The sequence below is a fragment of the Homarus americanus genome, unplaced genomic scaffold, assembly GCF_018991925.1.
Source record: "Homarus americanus isolate GMGI-L3 unplaced genomic scaffold, GMGI_Hamer_2.0 scaffold48016, whole genome shotgun sequence".
NCBI lineage: Eukaryota > Metazoa > Arthropoda > Malacostraca > Decapoda > Nephropidae > Homarus > Homarus americanus.
In genome coordinates this window covers 3,538,722-3,561,167 of record NW_024755055.1, presented here as the reverse complement: position 1 = coordinate 3,561,167, position 22,446 = coordinate 3,538,722, and the positions used below count along the sequence as shown (strand labels likewise).

Genomic DNA, 22,446 nt, shown 5'->3' with positions numbered 1-22,446 from the left:
TGACTTCGTTGAGAGGGGGTTGGATGGGTGTGTGTGTGTGTGTGTGTGTGTGTGTGTGTGTGTGTGTGTGTGTGTGTGTGTGTGAAAAAAACCCTGTATAGATTCAAATACAGTATACAAACATGTGTGGGGGAGTTGAGTACGTGTGGACCTAAGATGGGGTAAAAAATAATCTATATACATTTCTTACCTTAAAAAAACAGAAACATAAGGGGTGAACACCTTAAAAATAGAGTCGAATTCAACTTTAAAGGAATTCAAGCTTGTTTAAAGATAGTGAAACTGTTTTAAGGGATTTTGAATTACGAAAGGGATTTAGGGAACGTAATATATATTTTGGGGGAGAAGATGCATTAGGGATTAAGTCTATCTTTAAGGGTGTGCTATTTAGGGATTAGGAACCTTGAGTAGGCTTAGACTAACGTATTGTGTTCATATATAACACCCTGACCCACTACCACCTAACATAACCACAAATTATATAAAATAATTGTTTGGTTTAGAGGATCACCTGAGGATAGACACCTCAGGTTATTTCACCTTAACACTACCTGGGGAGGGGGTAGGTTAAGTTAGGTTAGGGTGGTTAATCTTCAGGTGAAATAAGCTGAGGTGTCTAGTCTTTATAGCTTGTTATAATAGTATTTGAGCCTCCATAGCTCAGTGGATAGAGCGCTGGTCTAGTAAACCAGAGGCCAGGAGTTCGATCCTCCTTGGAGGCAATAAAATGCGATGCATACGTTTTCAACTACCAGACGCCGCTCGTGACCCTGGATGTTTACGTTATCAGTGTTTGTAAACAACATGTGCTTTAGCTATGAAGGCAGTCAAAAAGACGACCCATGTTTACTTTCATTAATCATTGTATTTGGTGAATCACCTCATTTCGAATTTGACTTTACCCAATTTATATACTACAGTTCCCCCTTAAATAGTACTTACCTGTGTGTAAATTTAATGTGTTTAGGGTTAAATTGTTCTAAATTGTGTTAAATTACTCCATTTAAATACTAGTCTTCCAATTTTCATGTCATATTCGTCTATTTTGTGTTCAATTAGTTCATCAGGAATCAGGGTACACTAAATACCCCTGTGACCTCACCTAACCTACCCCTTCCGTTTCTTCCTCCATAATATTTGTAAGAGTCTTGGTCCCTTTAGTTCTTGTAGTATTAGATTATAAGGTTTACCAAAACATAACAAACGTTCACCATTACTAATAGTGTTTACATAGTGTTAGTGGAACACGTGTTTGTTTATTATCTGCACGGCGGTCACGTTGAGTCAGTCATCAGTGACGTCTTGAGTCATTTGATTAATTACGTCATCTAGCGGCTCACATTGTAATCATTATTTAATACCATGAAAACCTTACGTTAGATAATGTTGTTTTTTCACGATATGAACACCTTCGTTTTACCTGTTGTGTGTAAACGTGAGCGACTGGACGTACAATTGTGTACCATATGAACTAGAAATAGAGTTGACCTAAACCTGTAATGGTTGTCATTAATAAAGGAAACAATAAGTTAACTAAGACAGTGATGTTCTGAGAACGGTGTAGGGTTGCCCTGGGGTCCACCACCCACACATCCTTCAGCACAAAACCAGGTCAAGTACCTGTATTTTGCCTCCAAGGAGGATCGAACTCCTGGCCTCTGGTTTACTAGACCAGCGCTCTATCCACTGAGCTATGGAGGCAATGTCCACGTAATTGGTAAAAGGTGTGTCACATGTTTTTGATCATTAAGTGTGTGTGTGTGTGTGTGTGTGTGTGTGTGTGTGTGTGTGTAGCCACTTGAGTCATACTGTACACACAACAGCAAGGTAGTAAGCCCGCTAACTACTGCTCTCTCTCTCTCTCTCTCTCTCTCTCTCTCTCTCTCAATTACTTCAATTTCTTCACTCTTATAGTCCTTGATATCGTCTACCTGACCCCCTCCCTTCCCACCACTATTTCGGAACACCGTCTCTGGCCCGGGGAGTCTTTTGCCGAGCGCTGGACGCTGCCAGTCAAATTTCCTTACTGTGTCCTGGGAACTAATGAAAATACGCTTATGACTGTCAGGTTATCCTTGGTTGAATCAGCTTACTGTTAACCATCGTTTATATATCTACACTGTTTACGTGTATGATGAAACAATGTGAACTTGTTTGACGATTTTACGAAATATATATTTATTTCCCCATCTCGAGTGTTGTTAACGATAAGCAGGAGAGATACATTCAAACACCTGTAGTAATCTAACAGATGCCTCCATAGCTCAGTGGTTAGAGCGCTGGTCTAGTAAACCAGAGGTCAAGGGTTCGATTCCCTTTGGAGGCAAAGTACGTCGGAGTTACTGTGTACACTTTTCCTCTTACTGATCACACTAGCTTGACTCACCCCCTTATGCTTCCTGGGGGTGCGAGGTTAGGTTAGCTTAGCTTTAGGTTAGATTAAGTTAGCATTAGATTAGGATAGGTTGATTAATCTAAAGGTGAGATAATCAGTGTGAGTAATCTTTAAATGATTCTTTGTGGTTTACTCGTGGTGGTGATCTGTATTGGTCGTTAATTTATCTGTATGAATTAATTGTTATCGTTGTCTCACCTCCTGTAGTGTACGACTCCAAATAGCCTGTAAGCTGGGAGGGGCATCCAGCTTATTTCACCTGAAGATTAACCACACTAACGTAACCTAACTTAACATAGCGTAGCCTAATCTAACCTACCCTTACCCCCAGGTAGCATAAGGATTGTTAATGATCAGGTGAAATATGCTGGAGGGGCTAATCTGCAGACGATAACAGCATCCAAATTGAACAGCCATTAATGGAGTAACTATCAGGTGATTCATAATAGGAAAATATAGTCTCCTTTTACGTATTTTGCCTCCAAGGAGAATCGAACTCCTGGCCTCTGGTTTACTAGACCAGCGCTCTAACCACTGAGCTATGGAGGCATCTATAAGGTCAACTCAGGTCAGATAAAGCCACCAGATAAATTATTTCCAGTAGAGAGTCCTAATAGACCCCAACCTAACTGGGGCTCATTAGGAGCCTATCTAGTTATTATCTATCTATCTGTCTCTCCAATTTATCATCATTATTTATCTATCTAATCTAACGTACTTGGATACCTTCACTTACTATGAAATTGAAGGGAAAATTTAGCCCCTCACGTCACCTTCTCGACAACCAGATATCCTGTAGGACACGTGAGGCCCGCATCCTGCCCTTGAAGGATGCCAATGGGGGATTCCTGTGGGTAAATATGAGTAAACTTTATTTTTACTCTTCACCCCTCCCACTCTTCACCCCTCCCTCTCCCATCCACTCCTCTCTCCTCTTCACCCCATTCCTTTATCTTTAACTCATCCTCTCCCATTTCACCAGTGTAATGTTAAATACCTTTTTGTTGAACGTTGTTATAATATTATTACTGAGCTTCAACAATTAAGGTCTTTAAGCGCGTAATAAGGTTAGTAATTGCACTAATCCCACCAGACTGGTGCCTGCACTTCAGCACCCCAGCTACCCTGAGAGATTGGAGCGCCTGAACTTGCCTAGCTTATACTACAGACGGGCAAGGGGGGACCTAGTTTAGGTGTATAAGCATCTGAGGGGGCACTACTCAGTTGAGTGTCCTTACCTGGAGCTGGCGGACACTGCCCCACAAGGGGTCACAGCTCAAGATTGAAGAAGCCGCAAGTCCAGAAAACTGTGAGGGCAAACTTTTTCGGAGTGAGGGTTGTAAACTCTTGGAACAATCTACCAGAAAGTGTTGTGACGGCACCGAGTGTGAGCTCTTTCAAGAGAAGACTTGACCAACACTGGAGCGGGTTCAGGTACATTCAGGAGCCGGTGCATGCCCAGTATTTGCTAACAGTGCGTGACAGAGACGTGACCGATCGCCCGGGCGGCTAACGAGCCGATCAGTGTCGAAGAGGATAAAAGTAAAGAAAAGAAATTTGTCCAGTACAGCATCCAGTGACTTCCGCCTTCACCTGTAAGGACTGGGAAGGTCACACGCTACGTTTACAAAGTGACTGACCGCCTCGGGTACTGGGTGTTCATAAATTCCCTTTGATGTTCGTTTTAATGACAGAAGCACTTTACATCTCGGCAATAATTTTCCCTAAATGTGTTCATAACTAATAATATTTATAGAGTTCAAAGTTTAATATAAATAAACACATTTTTGCCACACACACAAACTAAAAGTATGAATGAAGACGTGTTAAGCGAGATACAGTGATCATGGACTTTGACAACTATTGTGGACAGACAAGTTAACTCAGATAAGATTATTTGTTTCTTCCTGTCCATCAAAATAAGGTGCTACATGCATGGTCTGTCAGTTTAAAGGCAACTGAAAGGTTATACATAGATAGATAGTTCGTCATACAAGTTGACATTGATTTAATTATCTTAATATATATACCGAATATACATCAAATATACAGACTGAAAGGTATATACATTAATACCCCCTGTTGAGGTACTGTATCTAAACGTCTCACATAAATCTGGAACACAGAAATACGAGCCGATAAAAGTAAAAAATATACTTGTATGTATGTTTGGAACAGTCGACCTCTTAGATGCCTGAAAATGTCCAAAGGTTCCACCAGACTAATGCCTGCACTACGGCACCCTGGTTATACAAAGAGATTAGATCATTGGGTCACAACTTAAGGTTGAAGAAGCAACAAGTTAAAAAAAAACTGGCAGGGCAAACTTTTTGAGGGTCAAGGTTATGAACTTTTGAAACAATTTGCCAGAGAGCGTTGTGACGGCACAGGTACAGATACATCAGGAGCCAGTACATGCCCAATACTTACCTACCGACAGAGAGTAGCTAAGACATGACCTATGGCTGTCAGTCCCGGAACACTACTGAAATTATCCTGCAACTTTACAGGACAATCAAGAACAAAGGAGGGATCCTACACAGGTGATTGGCCTCATTCATACCTTTCTTTGATATGATCACCATTAGTTGGGGTGACCATTAGGTAAATATTTGTTTAAATATGTACATACAGCGATAAGAGAGCTAAACGATAACATGTCTGGCCTGGAGGAATTTGGCGGGACCCAGTACTATTAACTTTACAGACAATATTACTCAACCAAACCTTGTTCTAACTTAAGTGAGACTATTATATAGTATCTATGTTAAATTTACTTAGTTTATTAAGTTTGATTAATGGATTAATGAGTTATTTTTAAGGTTTTTATAATGGTGTTGGCGGAGTACGACAACCAGTCAGAGTTGCCAACTTAGCGACTTTGTAGCTAGATCTAGAGCTTTTTGTTTTTTCTAGCGACATTTTAGAGCGATTTGCGACTCTAGAGATATCCACAGAAATCTAGCGACTTTCTGGATACTTTTGGACTGTCCATGAAAACTCAGTTTTCCTAATTTCGAGCCATAATATATAGCAACGGGGTTACAGGGACAATAAATAATAAGAAAAGTTTAATACATTTGAACGGGTCTTGGTACAGAAGGAGGGACACGTCTATTTCTGATCACTTGATGTCAGCCCGTCCATGCATCTAACACCCTAAAATTGTGGTCAGAAGTGGCAAATTACAGAGATGCGACAGGTGAAAACCCTTACCATGATCTGGCTGAAATTGCACTCGCTGCCTTATCTCTTCCGCATTCAAACGCAGATGTAGAGCGCACATTTAGTAATATGAACTTTGTGAAATCAAAATTGCGCAACAAAATGAAACTATCTACATTAAAGGCAATTCTTACAATAAAGTATGGGTTAAAAAGACAGAACACCTGTTGTGCAAGTTATGAACTTCCTAGTGATATTTTAAGAAAGATAGGGACTGTGGAGGTATACAGTTACAAGAGAACCTGAACCAAGCACTTCACATGCTTCCAGCTCTACAGTTGTTCACACTACCAAGAGGACTGGGATGCAATTACTATTGAATAATAGGTAAGTGTGCACATTAACCTTTAAAAAAAATATTATTTTTATTTTTACATAATGCATTTTATTTATACTCCGTCCATTATAGTCGGCGTTATGAAAATATTATTTGCATCAAATTACTGAAGGGGAGGAATAATAGCTAGCGACTTTCCATGGAAGATTTAGCGACATTTAGCTACTTTTAGGTACCAGCCTAGCGACATTTGAAACCCGAGTTGGCAACCCTGGGTGGAGGTAAACAGAGTCAGCTGGGGGAGGCGTAGCAACAGTCACCCAGGTCAGTCCTCTCCCTCACCCCTAGCCTCTACCGGCCTTTTATTATCATATATATATCAAATAAACCATAATCTGGTCGTGAAATCTGTGAGACTAATCATAAAAAGCTTATTTACAGGATGTGGTGGTATATTCTTAGTCTGCCACAGGCCAGTCCATTGTGTGGGTCACATGGCGGGGTATAGTGTGTGATGTAGACTTAGTGAACCAGGCCAATCCTTCACCGGGTGCTGCTCATAAATGGCTCGTTTTACTCTTGAAATTTGTTTACATAACATAAAGCAGAAATTACTGTATGAAAGTTGTGAAAGTTATTATGAAAGTTGTCATTTGGTGGGTTGTAGACTAGATGTTTTAACCTCAGAATTTAGTTCATCCCAAAAATCACCTTTACATGCATTACTAAAGTAGCTGGGAACCCCAACATACCCTTAAAAGACAGTACAGTATAGTCTCAGTTAAACCCGTCGAGGTCCGCGTAAGACGAGAAACGCGTAAACGAAATAACAGAACATATGGGATTAATTGAAATAGAGACTGGGCCGACCCCCAGACTACCCATTTTCCGACACAATCCGTACGTTGAAGTAAAAATAACATCTTAATTATATGATGGAATGCACACATAATTAATATTTAAGAGAAATATCAAATAATTGATATAAGTAATGTAATTTTTGTTTGTTTGAGTTCTTGCACCTGATGATTAAACACCGTAATATTAACCTAACCTAACCTACCCTAACCTACCCTAACCTAACCTAACCTAACCTAACCTAACCTAACCTTCACAAGATCATTAATTTTTCAGGGTGTGATGGACAAATATGAAGGAGAAATGTCACTGGAAGGAGATAATGAAATTCTACTCAATGGAGGAGACATCGAGGAGGCCCCGACCATAGACTTCTCGAGGGATGCGGAGAACAAAGAGACGGAGGACGGCGACGGAGACCCGAATCAATACAGAGACCGGGAGGGTTTCAGAATACCCACTAGTAAGCCCGTCTTGAACCTGCCGTACAATGACCACAACCATCCCGTCCCCTCGGCTTCCTTCCCCCGACTGGCTGATGAACGTTCACCGCTGCTGAGGCCGTCATCCTCCTATTCAGGGTTAGTCGAGGATGCCGTTGATTAGACGATTATCACCACACGGAGATTAGCACCACCAGTTTATTTCACATGAAGATCAGCACTCCATCTTATATCACCTTAATGCCAGGGTGTTTGGTTAGGTTAGGTTTAGGGTTTTTAATCATCAGGTGGAATAAACTGGGGGCTAATAGTAGATTAAGTTAGGTCAGGTAAGGGTTGGGTAGATTAGGTTAGGGTAGATTAGTTAAAGGGGAAATAAGCTGGGGTGCCCTTACTGTAGGTAGACGTCACTAAATATGTGTTTAAATAATCCAATATAACACTTTTAATTTTTTGTGTGCGTCTTTACTTTAAAATACGTTAGTCTTTTGTTTTGAGGTTTTATCTGGTTTGCCTTACAACCAACTCAACAATTGGCGGTGACTGGAGATGAGGGTAATAAAAGATCCACTGTGTTAGGAAGTATTTGTAGTCTTTCATTATTGTCTGACCATTTCCTCCTTAGGTTTCTGTTTCTTTTGATATATTTCGTATTAAAAAAGGGAAGATCATAGAGAAATATTATGTTTAATGTAATATTTTATTGTGACATTGTACTTTCCAGCCTCTATTCAAGTTCTTGGTCGACCACGGTTGGACCTTCACCTTACACGTCAGATAATAGACCAAAAAGGTGAGTTGTGGATCTTTTATACTTGCTGGAGGGACAAACAGAACAGCTGGGAGGATATTATTAACCACCGGTGTATGGCGTCTCCTCGCTGGTGAATAAAATCATGATGTAATGACGTCCCCGTAGTGAAGGGGTTAAAACGTGTGTGACATCAGGCTTGACGGTTTCCACGAGTCATTGAGTTGGTAGATGAAATTTGTTATCATCTTCTACAATACACGAGTACTGTAAATGTTGTATTGTAATCACATCTATTGCTGTTTCAGGAGACCGTTCCATCATGCTGTCGGTAGCAGTAGTTCAGCCAGCGGTGCACGGACCATCGACAGCACCAGTGACGACGCTCACCTCTACACCCGCTACAGATATTACTCAAGGCTACGAGCGGACGTCCATCCAAGTGAACGGGCGCTGGTATGGTGGTGCTGTAGTTACTGTGGTGGGGGGGGGGGGCTGTGTCATGGGTAGTTTATCGGATCACCTGAAGATTAGACACTCCAGCTTATTTTTTCACCTTTACTAAATCTAAACTGCCTTAATGTAATCTAACCTAATCTAAACTTGATCTAACCTAACCCACAGGTTGCATTAGGAGGGGTATTTGCAGACTTTAAATGATTCCAAAGTCATTATAATAGACATTGTCCATCATCATTATCATCATTATTGTCATCATCATCATCATTATTATCATCATCATCATCATCATCATCATCATCATCATCAGTAACATCATCAGGTTCTTATTTATGAGGTCATTCTCTACGACCTCTCGCCGTCCCGTTACTTACCTGTGTCCTTAACGAAGTGTGACTCTTGCAGGTGATACCAGACCACGTTGTTCCATCACAGTTGTTCCTGCCGTACATACCCGGCCACATACCAGATGCTGACGGCAAACAGGCTTCTCATATCACCATGTGAGTTGATAGATGGATGTTTAGTTAACTCTTCGTACAGTTTTACAGTCGGTTCAGGATGTATATAGACAGTGTAGGTATGCAGTTCAACATACAGAATATACAGGCAGTCTCCGAGTTACAGCCGTCCTACTTACAGTCACCCGCACTAATGACTGGGATCCCAATACAGTCATTGCAGAAATTTGTCATTAAAATCCCAGTTTTTTTACATTATTTTCATTATTCTATATTGTTTAACATTACTTTATTTACAGTGTTTACATTATTTGTTATGTATGGGATATGATTGTTGTTTTGTATGGGCATGGTTGTGCTTTAACCCAAACTATGGAATTAACACTGTCTTGACTTATGAACAAATCGACTTATGATCAGGGTCCAGGAACGTATCCCTGTCGTAACTCAGGGACTGCCTGTATATAGACAATGTAGGTACAGTATACAGTTCAGCATATGTAGACAAGGCAGGTATACAAACAATGGTAAACATTAAGGTAACAAAGCCACCAGAAGCTTATTTCTAGTACCTGTAGTGTCCTTTTGTTTCTACAGTTGATCTATTTCTGACCATCAATGTGTTAAATAAGTTCTTTTCACTTAGTTTTGTTAATGTTATTTGTAGTAAGTTCCTCATTACATAATCAGTCTTGACAGTACAGTAATAGGTTGTGTAGCTTCAGGACTACAGTGTTGATGTTAGGTGGAGTTGTTATGTTATTATCGTTGATGTTCGGTTCATGTAATTTTACAGTATTGCCATTTGGAACACAATGATGGGTACGTCTCTCATGACGATGCCGTGGGCGTTTGGTCAGGCTGGTTTTGCTGGCGGGCTCATCATTATGCTGGGTATGGCAGGCCTGTCCTTGTACACTGCTATACGGCTCCTCACGCTGCAGAAGACCATGGGTGAGTCGTCTTCTGTTTTATTCCTTTTACTTGAATTTCAGTTTATAAAATTTGTGTTGTGTTGGTGGTTCAGTGGTAGTGTCCGATCCCCAGCCTGGGTTGGGAGGGTGTTATCCAGTGTGATCCTGCCAGTCATCACAGGTTTTCTCCGGGTACTACTGTTTCTTCCTGTATTGACACTGGACGATGAAGGTTATAACAAAAAGCAGACCAACTGCCTCATTAGCTAAGGTGCTGATTAGTGGTGTGTTTGATAATTAAGTACAACTATCGATTTATGCCATTTTGAAATAGGAAATTTTTAATTTTACTATAGTAGTAAGTAATGTACATTTAACAATACTGTAAAGGTCATGGCAGTAAAAAATAAAACACTTAACTGTCCAAAGATTCACTAAAATCACTGGTCAGATCTTGAGGTCACTGTACAGTATTCACATAGATCACTTGTCATTATCTATGAGGGGGTCAACCTTGTCTCCTGAACCATAGATGATGGCGTCAAGTTCCTCCTGCTTGAGGTGCTGCAGGCTGGTGTTAGTGGTACATCTTGTCTCAACCATAGTCCAGCTAATACTAATGGACGAATGGCCTACACCTCCCTGGGGCAGTTAACAATAGGCTCCACAAAGATGCTCAGCAAAGACCAAGTACAGTATGGGAAGATAAAATTGGGTCCACAAACAATATAATGCAACAGTAGCAGGATATGTCTAGTGTACTGCAGTCCTCCGTACCACACCAGTCATGGCACATGCCAGCAAAGGGTTAATGATATATGACCCCTTGTGTCTAGGGATGCCTCTGAGCTGAATAAAATCATCTGGCATTAACCAAAGAAAATATTAAAAGTTGCATCTCCATAGTGAAGGGGATAAGGTAGAGTATTTACTTATTAGTTGTAGATTCTCCAGTTTAATAGAATTTTGGAGGAGTTTATATTTTAATTTCATTCTTATAGAATTTTTAGTATATGACTGTTTTCATGCAGGTTTGGAAGGTCCGTCCCAGGAGTTGAGTCGCGTATGTTTGCAGCTGCTGGGGGGAACCCTGGGTAAACTGACAGAAGGCCTAACAGTGAGTTTTTCAGTGCTCACTCTGGTCGGGGCGCAGGTTGTCTACTGGGTCCTTATGTCCAACTTCCTCTTCAACACTGGAGAGATAATATATGGTAAGTCTTTAGGGTCTAAATGACCCAACCTAACATGACCCAACCTAACATGACCCAACCTAAACTGAGATGACTTAACCTAACCCTCCCAGATAGTGTTAGTATGTATAATCATCAGGTGAAATAGAGTAGGGTGCCAAACCATCATGTGATCTGGTTTTTGTTCCTAGAAATTTTAAGTTAGTTTTATTGCATGTTACTGGCAGTGCCGGACGTTGATGCTCCACCGAAGTTGTTTCGTCAGTACATTGCAAGAGTGGATCTAGAGCAGATGTTGGCAACTCTTGAATCCTGTTACTGAAATACCTTGATCCATCCTTGCAATGCCAGACACAGACTTCATGTGAGGTCAAGTTCATAGCTGAAGGTAAGACTGAATCAATGTGATCTTCCTGAGAGCAGGTTGAGGTTCATAATATTAATTCCTGTATTATATTTCAGATAGCATCAATGGTGAAATACACAATGACTCCAATACATTGCTGTGTCCTCCAAACATAACCCTTGAGGATCTCACTACAGGAGACCCGAGTGAATTTCATCGTTGGTGGAAACAAGATCTGACTGTTCCCTTGTACCTTATTCTGCCGTTTCTATTCATTCTCAATCTCCGCGATGCCAAGATATTCACCTACTTCAATTCTCTCGGTATGTTTTTGTAGGAATTAAGATTTATAGATTATTAAATGTATGACTTTTAATAAATGAGAAGATCCACAATGGCTGACACAATGTTTGGTTGTCATCTCATACATTATGGTGACTCCAGCCATCAACTTTTAATATACTTTTTATTTCCCAATACTTAATACTTATTCAACGTCCCTAACAAGGAATATAGTGAGACATATGGTATTACAGTATATCTGTATAAAATGTCATGTCTTTCAGGAACTTGAGAAATGTCCTCCATATCAAAATGGAGTTTGGTTTTAGCATTTATGTCTTTTTTACTCAGGTATAACTTAGACATTTTGGTGAAGATAAACAACAACTTCCCTGATGGTGTAAATTATTTAGTTACAAAGATTCACTAAACACTGTTAGGGAGGGATTAATGATACTTGCTCATGGTACTAAGCCACAACAGAACACATCTCTTATAACTTGAGGTACTGTTGTCCTCTTTTCAGTACACAGTAAGGCAGTGTGGCCAGTAATGCATGTGACTGTATTCACTTCCCAATTCACAGCTGGGTGGACTGGGTGATGTTCTTGGGGCAGGAGACTGTTGCTGTATGGTATTTATCTCACCACCACACCTTGTATAGCAAGTGGAGAGAACAAAGTGATTGGCTGTGTTGTTCTTGATTCAGGCCGCCCATGCAAGAGTGATTATATTAACTACCAATCAGGTGGCTCGTTGATTCATCATTGCCCATCCGTGCGACTTGTATCTCATACTTTTGACAATATTTCCCACTGATAAACAAGAATATTTTCATGTTTACAGGTGCGATCTCTGTGATTGTGATGTACCTGTTTGTTGTGTCCAAGGCGGCCGTCTGGGGGATCAACATTAACTTCACGGACCCAAGGGATGACTTCTATGTTCCTCTGTTTAAGGTCAGAAGCTCATTCATGTCAGTGCTTTAGATGTAACTTATACCTGGGATACAGTACACCTGGAATAAAGCACACCTGGGATAAAGTACATAGTCATTGTTGTTCCATTGCAGGGTACCTTCATGTGCCTTACTGGGACCTTGTCTCTGGCTTACTTCATCCACAACTGTGTCGTCACCATAATGCAGGGCAACAGACACCAGGAGAACAATGTAAGAATGTGTGTGTGTTGGTTGGTGTGCATGTACAGTGTGTTTGTTGTGTGGGTGTGCATATGTGAGTTGTATTTCTGTGTGTGTCTGTATGCAGTGCACATCCATGTATGTTTCCTAGCAAGTGTAACATTGTAATAACTAGTAAAGTAACTAAGTTTTCTTTAACATATTTCACGACTTAGACATAAATCAGAACTATTTCCTATATCTTCTTTACATTCATGTCTTATAAGCTATATTATTGTAATTAATTTAAGTTTCATATTGTTGGCAGTGGTGGGCACAGCTAAACGAAAAGTTAGCTTCGCTAACCGCTAATCCGCGAACTAAAAAGTTAACTTCGCTTACGCTAAACAGCTAAAAAAATTAGTGGAAGCTAACCGCTAACTTTTATTATATGAATTTGGCTTCTTCGTTTATGGGGGGTGGGGGGGGGGGCTCTAAAACAGTCCTAGAGCTGAAATTTTCATATGTTGTCTTGTAGCTTAGTCATAGAGCTTTCCAAGAAGGTACAGCATGCCAAGACCAGATGATGATCAAGGTGTACACACATAATTAAATGAACAAATGAAATTAAACATTAGTTTACATTCAAGTTTCAACATACACTTTATAATCTTTATTTACTGTACGAAAAGACAGAAAGTATTAAACGAATCCAAAAACTATAGTACTGTATAGCATAGGTAGCAAAGAGCACCATGCCAAGATCAGATGATGATCAACTTATCAAGGTGTACACTGTACACAATTTCACAAATAATTAATTTGCATTCTCATACAACCTATCGGCCTTATTCATTATTCATGTAAATATGCAATACCAAACACACACACATTATACCAGTGCATTTTTATATAACTTATTGTTGGTCTTAGTCATGTAAATAAACAGAAAACTCTAAACTTTAATGAAAAGAAAGTTTTTAGAAAATTTTGTTTGGCGCACACCTTGGATGACATCCTGGTTATGAACTTATGCAGTACTTAGCATAACCAAATATATTGACACAAAAAAATCCTTAATAAGTTAACAAATAAATGAGAAATGAAATTATACTTTAGTTTACAATTACATTCTATGATTCTTTCAACATATACTGACAGTCTTTATTTACTGTAAAAAAAAGTATTAAACTTTAATAATCGAAAAATTCCATTCATTCCGGCTGCAGTGGCTGGGCCTTCTCCATCGCATCGACGTGATGCTGGTTGCCCTTCATAAACATCAGTCTCTCAAAGTTGCCATCTGACAGGGTGGCTCTCTTGGCCCTCAAGATATCTTTGCACGTACTAACACGCAGTCAGCCAAGCGTGCCTGACTGGCTGTTGGAGACACGCGTCGCGGCGTCACACACTTACAACAGACAGAAACAAACATGTATAAATTTTGTTAGTGGACTTAAAGTTAGTGGAACTAAATTTAGCAGACCCAAAATGGTTTCCAAAGTTAGCGAAAACGCTAATCAGCTAACGAGAAAGTTATCTTCGCTAATTGGCGGTTAGCGGAGCCGTGCCCACCACTGATTATTGGTGTATTTCTCAGGTACGAGACCTTACTATCTCCTACGTCTTGGTTGCAGCGACGTACATACCCATTGGTGTACTCTTCTACGTCACATTTCCTCTACCGAAGTATTGTGTTGTTGATGTAAGTTGTGTTTGGCTTTTGTCCTTTTATTAATTACATTTTTTTTTTGCATCCGTAAATTTTTTTTCCAGGCGGCTGAAATTTTTATACCAACGTCGACTCTCCCGTCGTTCACTGTCAGTCATCTTTAACCATTCTCATAGATGTATTTATTGATATGTTCCTCTTTAACTTCACCCCAACGTTCAGTAATTATAATCTTTTAATTGGAAGACATATCTGCATTGTTAATTGATGTTATTTTTTCCTATCTTTTTTAACTAACTTTATCATTTGGTTTTATTGTTTGACCGGGTAATCATAAGTATTTCATATTTTATTAAAGTATTTCATATTTTATTAAGTTCGATTATTAAGATAAAACTCTACTCAGACGTACAGGACAGTTCATTATCATAACATAAGGTGAAAAACATCAAATTGAAGTCTTTGTTATTGAACTCCATCAACTAAGGTCTTGAACCCCTCAATATAGGGACACCAATTTTAATATTTTATTTGGCCAACACCAGATGATTTTATTCAGCGGAGAGGGAACCCCGTACACAAGTGGTCAAGAGCGTAACAAAGCTGGTACAATAGTTAGACTCGTACTTCAATGCTTAAAATTATCAGAGAGAGAGAGAGAGAGAGAGAGAGAACAGACCATATTTGTGTCAGAAACTATGGTCATTGATAAAGGTCTGAGGTTGAAAAAGACAAGTGACATTATTACAATGCTTGGTGGTGACTTTGTTGATCCAGACTTGGGTGAACTACTAAAAGAATTACATAACGTTTATTCATATTTGGTTTGTAACATTTATAAGCTAAATTACGTTGAATGAAAACCTGTTTGGTATAAACATTCTGAAACATACAAGTGTTATTGTTAAGGAGAATCTGAATAGTTCTTGGTAACAGCCATTGTGTACATAATAGGGATTAGCTTTTAAGGTGGGTAAATAATAATGATGAAAAGTGTTGCCAAATTTATACATGAAATACAACCTGGTAATACAGTATACATAAAATACAACCTGATACATACAGTAATATACATGAAATACAACACAGTAATATACATAATACAACCCGTTAATAGATAAATAAACCGTCCACCTCATTTCAGAATTTCCTGGACAACTTTCCCCCACATGATGTGGTGCTGGCGGTCGTGCGTGGATTCCTCTTCTTCCAGATCCTCACCGTGTATCCGCTCCTTGGCTTCTTCATCCGCAACCAGCTGTTCACGTACTTCATGGGCCCCAGCTATGAGTTTAAGCTGTGGCGCGTCAGCATCCTCAACGTGTGTCTCATAACTCTGTCTGTCTTAGTGGCTATACTCTACCCTAACATTGGATTTATCATCCGGTACGTACGTTTATTATTGGCCGGTGAAGGTTTGTTTGTCTTATGGTTTTGTTATGTAGAGGAATGAGGTGTTTTATACGAGTACAGTACAGTGAGACCTCTATTTAATGGACTATATGAAGAAGAATGTCTATTATATCAAAGGTTCGTTAGATTTGAAACCTCCATCTACGAACTGTATACAGGTGAAAGTCCTTTATATCACCAATAAATTGACATCTTGGCTCAGCTTATTTCACCTGATGAAAGAGAAATTTTATTAATAACCTGGTGGGGTGAAGTTAAGTCATGTTAGGGTAAGTTAGGATAGGTTTGATTAGGTCAGGTTAGATTAATTTAGGATAGGTCAGGTTAGGTTAGGCTGGCATTAAGGTGTTTTAATCATCACGTGAAATAAGCTTGGGTGTCTAATTTTCAAGTGACTTTTTTATTTTTTCTCTCGGACGAATTACGTGGGTGTTGTGGTCCGTGAGTTGGGTTCATTAATACTTCCTCACTTTCATGGCCGTTTTATATCAACAGGTGGATTGGTGCCATCTCAGGCCTGGCGTACATCTTCATGCTCCCTTGTGTCACGTACCTGGTGGCTCTCTACTCACAAGACCAACTCCACTGGTATCAATTTGTCATACATTTTGGCATCATTCTATTGGGTATTGTTAATTTTGTTAGTCAGTTCCTTATTGGAGAGTAAATGTCTCAGTTTGGTATATATTTGTTATATACATGTGTGTGTGTATATAAATTTGGTGGGTGTACAGGGTACAGGTATATATTAATTTTATATATAAATTTGATATGCTGTACTGTACAGGTATATATAAATTTAATGTATATAAATTTTATATAAAAATTTCTATATTGTGGTGGAGCAAATTATAGATATATTTTTGCTTTTGATTTATGTATTTTTAACCAACCAGCAGAGATATACATAAATAATTGTGAACAAACCTATCTAACATTCCTACTGCACTGGTTAATGTTAAACAATTATATTTTACATCATCCAAATAACTGTTAAGGATTACAATCTCATTTACTCAGATTTATTTTTTTTTTTTACAGAATATCTGATAATTTTTTCCATAGAGGTACCGTACAATATAAGCTGTTCTTTACGTCAGTGGTTAAGCTTCAGAGAGTTGCCGAGCCAAAAGCTTTCCCAATCGACCGTCTCTCTGGGATTAATTTGTGTGTTCAGTGTTACGTAAATGATTGTAAAGTGTGTTCAGTTATGTAAATCTGTTCTATTTTTATCAGTAATATTTAGATAACGTGAAAATTAAGCACCCAGCTTATTTTACCGTAAAAGTAACCATCCTAACATAACCTAACCAAACCTGACTCTCCCCAGGTAGCATTAGGGTGTTTAACCTCTTGTGTACAGCGTCGCCTCTGAGCTGAATAAAATCGTCCGCCGTTAGTCAAATAAAAATACTATTAAAAATGGCGTCCTGTAAGGAAGGCGTTCATCATTTTGTGAAATAAGCTAGGGAGGTCTGGTTCTTCACATGATTTTTAATATATTCAGTTTAGTGTCAGAAATATTAACTAGGTACCAGAGATGAGAGACTTACGAGGAGAAAAACAATTAAACATAATGTGTAAATGTTTCGGTGATACGTCTATCTTGACTTAACCTGCCGTACATCTTGTAGTGGCTGCAGTTCAAATGGTCCGTCGTCTTGTTGTGCTCCGGCCTAACTTAACCTAACCTCACCCAGCCCAACTTAACCAATTTCATAGGTTTTAGACCCATTGAATTTATGGTCTATGAGGATTGGGACCCATTAAGACTAGAACCCATTAGTATTGGGGTTCTTTAGGTCTTGGGGCCCCAATTTTAATAGTTAGATTTGGGGCCTATTAAGACTGGGGCCCACATAACCAGTTACTGTACTCTTGTAATTATGGTAAATAGTGTCGTTTTATTTTGCCAACTTCCTTACACGATCCTAGAAGATTAGTGTTCATAGGGAAGCCATGCTAGTGCCTGCTTGGAGTCTTGATTCACAGAGGATTGTTTTGGCCAGTTCCTCGTGCCTGAAGATGTGGGAATGTACCTACCATAACTGGTTGGCGTGAGCTTCGGGTACAGAAATTACCATAAGTAAAAACCATGAATAATTATACAGTACTGAGACTTTACCTTTATTAGCTACGTTCACCCAATCTTAATTTGTTCTAATTAATAGTATCAGATTAAGGTAGATTCTCAGTGTAATTTTGTCTCCTAACTGGTGTTAATTGAATGTACAGCATCAGCTTGAGGTAGAATCTCAGTATAATTTTTGATGTCATATTTGTACTTAAGCTTTAGTCAGCCAGTTAGATACATCCTAAAATCTTCATTGTCAAGGAATAAACATCTTCCAGACCTCCTCCATCTGGACCCTGGAGAAGTACAGAATGTGTGATATATAAAGTACTTCTCTAAGTCTCCTAGTTCTTTGTGTGATATGAGTAGCATCTCAGTTTCAGCTTATTCAGGTTATTTCTTGTCATAAATTGATATTATTGTTTTATACGTTAGGTTTAGATGTGCATTTATTTAGGGTTTTAGTCGATGGGAGGTTCTCCGTGTGACGGCTCGCTCTGATGCTGGGACTATCCATGCAAGTGATGATGACGTTGGCACAGTCACAAACTAGAGTCCGGTCGCCTCTTTTGCTGCTCCATGAAGCCAGAGATTCAGACTCATGAATCTGAAGCATTTATGGACAGAATAATGTATCAATGTTTACTGCTTCGGATTCACGAGTCTGAATCTCTGGCTTAATGGAGCATTTGGATTGGGGACAGGACCTTTGTTTGCGACTGTACATAGAAAGAATAAAAGAGGTATAGAAAAATGTATTGGTAACAATTATTTAACATGCGCTTAAATCAGAATCAGGAATAATAATCACTGGAATTAGTCAAGTTAAGGTTCGCTTACCCGGTAAATCAGAATAAAGATAATAATCACTGGAATTAGTTAGGATTAATATAAAGTTAAATGATGTATACTTGACATAAGTGAGGTACATCTGACAGTGAGAGTCGAGACCATGAAGGAAGATGGTCACAAAGATGTTACTCGCTCCCTGGCTGTTGGTATGGGCGACGAGGTGACTGAGTTAAGTACTGTGATAGGAACTGCAGCACTACAAATAGGAGCTGTGGATGTAGTTCCTTTTAATGAGTGTTTACTGTACTGTATTTTACGGTAGGAGTGTTTACTGTACTGTATTTTACGGAAGGAGTGATTACTGTACTGTATTTTATGGAAGGAGTGTTTACTGTACTGTATTTTACGGAAGGAGTGTTTACTGTACTGTATTTTACGGTAGGAGTGTTTACTGTACTGTATTTTACGGTAGGAGTGTTTACTGTATTGTATTTTATTAAAGGAGGTTTATCAGCCAGTTTTACTTAGGAGTGTTTACCGTACTGTATTTTACGGAAGGAGTGATTACTGTACTGTATTTGATGGAAGGAGGTTTACTGTACTGTATTTTACGGTAGGAGTGTTTACTGTACTGTATTTTACGGAAGGAGTGATTACTGTACTGTATTTTATGGAAGGAGTGTTTACTGTACTGTATTTTACGGAAGGAGTGTTTACTGTACTGTATTTTACGGTAGGAGTGTTTACTGTACTGTATTTTACGGTAGGAGTGTTTACTGTACTGTATTTTTACGATAGGAGTGTTTACTGTACTGTATTTTACGGAAGGAGTGTTTACTGTACTGTATTTTACGGTAGGAGTGATTACTGTACTGTATTTTCTGGAAGGAGTGTTTACTGTACTGTATTTTCACGGTAGAGTGTTTACTGTACTGTATTTTACGGAAGGAGTGTTTACTGTACTGTATTTTACGGAAGGAGTGATTACTGTACTGTATTTTAGGAAGGAGTGTTTACTGTACTGTATTTTACGGGAGTGTTTACTGTACTGTATTACGTAGGAGTGATTACTGTACTGTATTTTATGGAAGGAGTGTTTACTGTACTGTATTTTACGGAAGGAGTGTTTACTGTACTGTATTTTACGGTAGGAGTGTTTACTGTACTGTATTTTACGGTAGGAGTGTTTACTGTGTTTTACGGTATACAATATTGAGGTCGTTCTCTTTATTTTTTTGTAATTTATTTATTTTATTTATTGTTTTTTGCATTAATTGAGCTGGGAGGTGAGTCAAGTTGATAGTTATTTGAAGAGAGAGACAGAGGAACACATCTTGAAGGGAGTCTTACTGGTTGATGAAGAAGAGGGAAATTTGTGTTCCTTAATGGTCCTGAAGGAAGATTTTGTATAGTATCGAAGTTCTCAGTCCCACCAGAAAAGACAGACATCCACAAATTCAACACATCTGATAACCAACCAGGAACAATGATGAGTTGGTGATAATATTTGTAGTATTGCCACAGTTATATTTGGTCTTTGTTGGTCTTCACTCTGGCAGGCTGCTGTTGGGGTTATATCTGAGGTCCTTTGAGGTTATGAAGGTGAAGATAGAGCTGTAAGCCAAAAGACATACTGTTATTTGTTTTTTAACATAGTGTAAGACATACTTCTTAAGCTTAACAAACCCTTTTATAACACTGTAGTCTCTCCTCTTAACTCTGTAGTGCTGTATTTCTTGTGTAGCATTTGCCTGATGTAAAGAGGTAACTTCACATGACCATTGGTTTTACTTGGTCGTTCTACTGCACAAATATTCATCACTAATATGATCGTAAAATGTAATAGGAAAGAATTAGGACACAGTCATTAGCATCTGGGATGACTTGAACTTCTAAGCTATTATTTTTAATGAAGGACTGACTAGGAGGGGATGGCCCATTATTATGATATACAGTACAGTACCACCCGACTGTATCTGTCTCTGAGTCGACCCACGGCATCAGCCTTGTAAACCTGGTGTCACCGCGTTATAGACAGGTAGAGACGGCTCCTTTTCATTAACACAGAACGGATGATAGGTAATTATAATAGGAAGAGGATGATAGTTGATAATTGGTATAATTATTGTTGAGATGAGGGATAATTTCTTCAGGTATAATTAATTGTTAAGGTCTTTTTACCTCACTTGTTATTTGTCACCGGTAAGATCTTACAGACAGTTTCATCTCTTATTTGTTTATTACCTCTACTTGCAACTTTTTCAGAATGGTGAAATTTTATGGGAAATTTTACCACCTGATTGTGATTTTTACTCGTGGCCTCGTGAAGATGTTTGTACCTTGTGTCTTGTTTGGGACTCATGTTGTTGGAGGCGAGATACTATGAGGCACTCGGTGTGTGAATGATAAACTTGCCATACCCGTGAAAATGTGTTTTCTGTAATAGAAGAATTGTCTTGCCTTTCTCCGTCGAATGGCTTTACACAAAGTTGGTTAGTTAGTCAGATGTAGCGTAATCTGTGCAGCCAAGGCATGTTGTAGATTGTAGCTGAAGTAAACAGCCTGTATGAAGTTAGGAATTTTCAGTATTGACAATAATTGGGAGGATTCCAGGCCATGGATTGAGTTATTGTCAACTTGGAACCATTTAAGTTTTGCTAATTATTGCTGCTATGATAGAGAGGGACATACTGTAGGGATGACAAGTTTCCATCTCTGTGTGAACTTCAAAGTGTTAAACTGTCGGTCATTTCTGTTTTTATTATCCAGAGTTCTGGGCTCTTGGACATTCCTGCTACTGGAAACATGGCTGCCTTTAGTAACAAGCATACTAGGTGTGAAGTTATTTAAAGTAAATTAGTAGGATAATAAAGTCGGTTTGTTAGCCAGGTAAGTGACTCAGCTACAGGTAGTGGTAGTTTTTATTGCTCAATATAATCTTGCATCTGATATTAGTTTGTATAAAAACAAGTGTTGAAGCTAAAGCAAGCAGTGATAAGATTGTGGTCATATTACCTGGGAGGAAAACTTATCATAACATTCCAAAAAGATTCTGTGTTTTGGGTATTAAGGATTTTGTATAACACTTGAAGGGGATTTTTCATTATACAAGACTGTGCATATCATTCACTAATATACTGTATTATGTAGACACTACTTTTATGTACCATTTAGTGAACAAGAAAACTTATTCTTAAATGTGATTGTGTGGTGGACATAGGGAGGTAAACTTGTTTGTCTATAGAAGGAGAGAAAAATCACTAGAATGACTTGTATTTAAGCTAAGGTCACCAAATATACCCTGGACAAGAATTATGGGATCACCAAAAAAATTCTCCACCCAGCTTTTGTTTTTTCTCTAATACTAACCAAACAAAACCTAACGTCACTTATCCTAACCTGATCTAACTTCACTTCATTCCCCCAAATAGTGTTAGGGTGATTAAGGTGAAATAAGCTAGGGAGAATTCTTCCGGTGATCCAAAGTCTGTTCAGAGGCGGATGATTGGCTTACATATAAAGATCTGTTATTTTATGGATGTGGAATGACCTGGGAGTGAAGGGAATTCTTTTGACGGTAAGGTTAAGGAATAAAGGTGAATAACGGTGAAGTTCAACTGAAGGAAACTTAGTGAGGTGTGGCTGGTGTGTGACGTACAGATTGTGTGTGAAGTAAGGTTGATGTAACACAGAATGGTTTAGTGTTGTAACTGGGATTGAAAGTTTTGAGAATGATGGATGATTGGATGTGCTTGGTGTATTGATCGCTAACAC

General features: G+C 38.9%; 1 protein-coding gene and 4 non-coding genes across 5 annotated transcripts; 3 read left to right on the top strand and 2 right to left on the bottom strand.

Annotated features, from left to right (window-relative positions):
- The first annotated feature begins 649 nt into the window (after positions 1-649).
- Trnat-agu lies at positions 650-722 on the top strand. The gene has a single exon. It is a non-coding gene; the product is annotated as a tRNA-Thr (tRNA).
- A 906-nt stretch (positions 723-1,628) lies between these two features.
- Positions 1,629-1,701, bottom strand: Trnat-agu. The gene has a single exon. It is a non-coding gene; the product is annotated as a tRNA-Thr (tRNA).
- Positions 1,702-2,253: 552 nt separating this feature from the next.
- Positions 2,254-2,326, top strand: Trnat-agu. The gene has a single exon. It is a non-coding gene; the product is annotated as a tRNA-Thr (tRNA).
- A 545-nt stretch (positions 2,327-2,871) lies between these two features.
- On the bottom strand, positions 2,872-2,944 carry Trnat-agu. Its single transcript has one exon. It is a non-coding gene; the product is annotated as a tRNA-Thr (tRNA).
- A 3,223-nt stretch (positions 2,945-6,167) lies between these two features.
- LOC121856215 (sodium-coupled neutral amino acid transporter 9-like) lies at positions 6,168-19,078 on the top strand. Its single transcript, XM_042351571.1, has 13 exons — positions 6,168-6,221; positions 7,032-7,336; positions 7,923-7,991; positions 8,258-8,405; positions 8,814-8,911; positions 9,666-9,823; positions 10,815-10,994; positions 11,436-11,642; positions 12,448-12,560; positions 12,674-12,772; positions 14,322-14,426; positions 15,538-15,779; positions 16,302-19,078. Exons 2-13 carry the CDS (start codon positions 7,038-7,040, stop codon positions 16,471-16,473), a joined length of 1,890 nt encoding a protein of 629 aa, XP_042207505.1. The 5' UTR covers positions 6,168-6,221; positions 7,032-7,037; the 3' UTR covers positions 16,474-19,078.
- The last annotated feature ends 3,368 nt before the right edge of the window (positions 19,079-22,446 follow it).

Excerpts from the sequence above, each read along its gene's own strand:
- LOC121856215 (XM_042351571.1), top strand. The coding sequence starts at position 7,038 with ATGGACAAATATGAAGGAGAAATGTCACTGGAAGGAGATAATGAAATT. Across the intron at positions 8,406-8,813 it reads ATCCAAGTGAACGGGCGCTG|GTGATACCAGACCACGTTGT; the intron begins GTATGGTGGTGC and ends TGACTCTTGCAG. Across the intron at positions 12,561-12,673 it reads TCTATGTTCCTCTGTTTAAG|GGTACCTTCATGTGCCTTAC; the intron begins GTCAGAAGCTCA and ends GTTCCATTGCAG.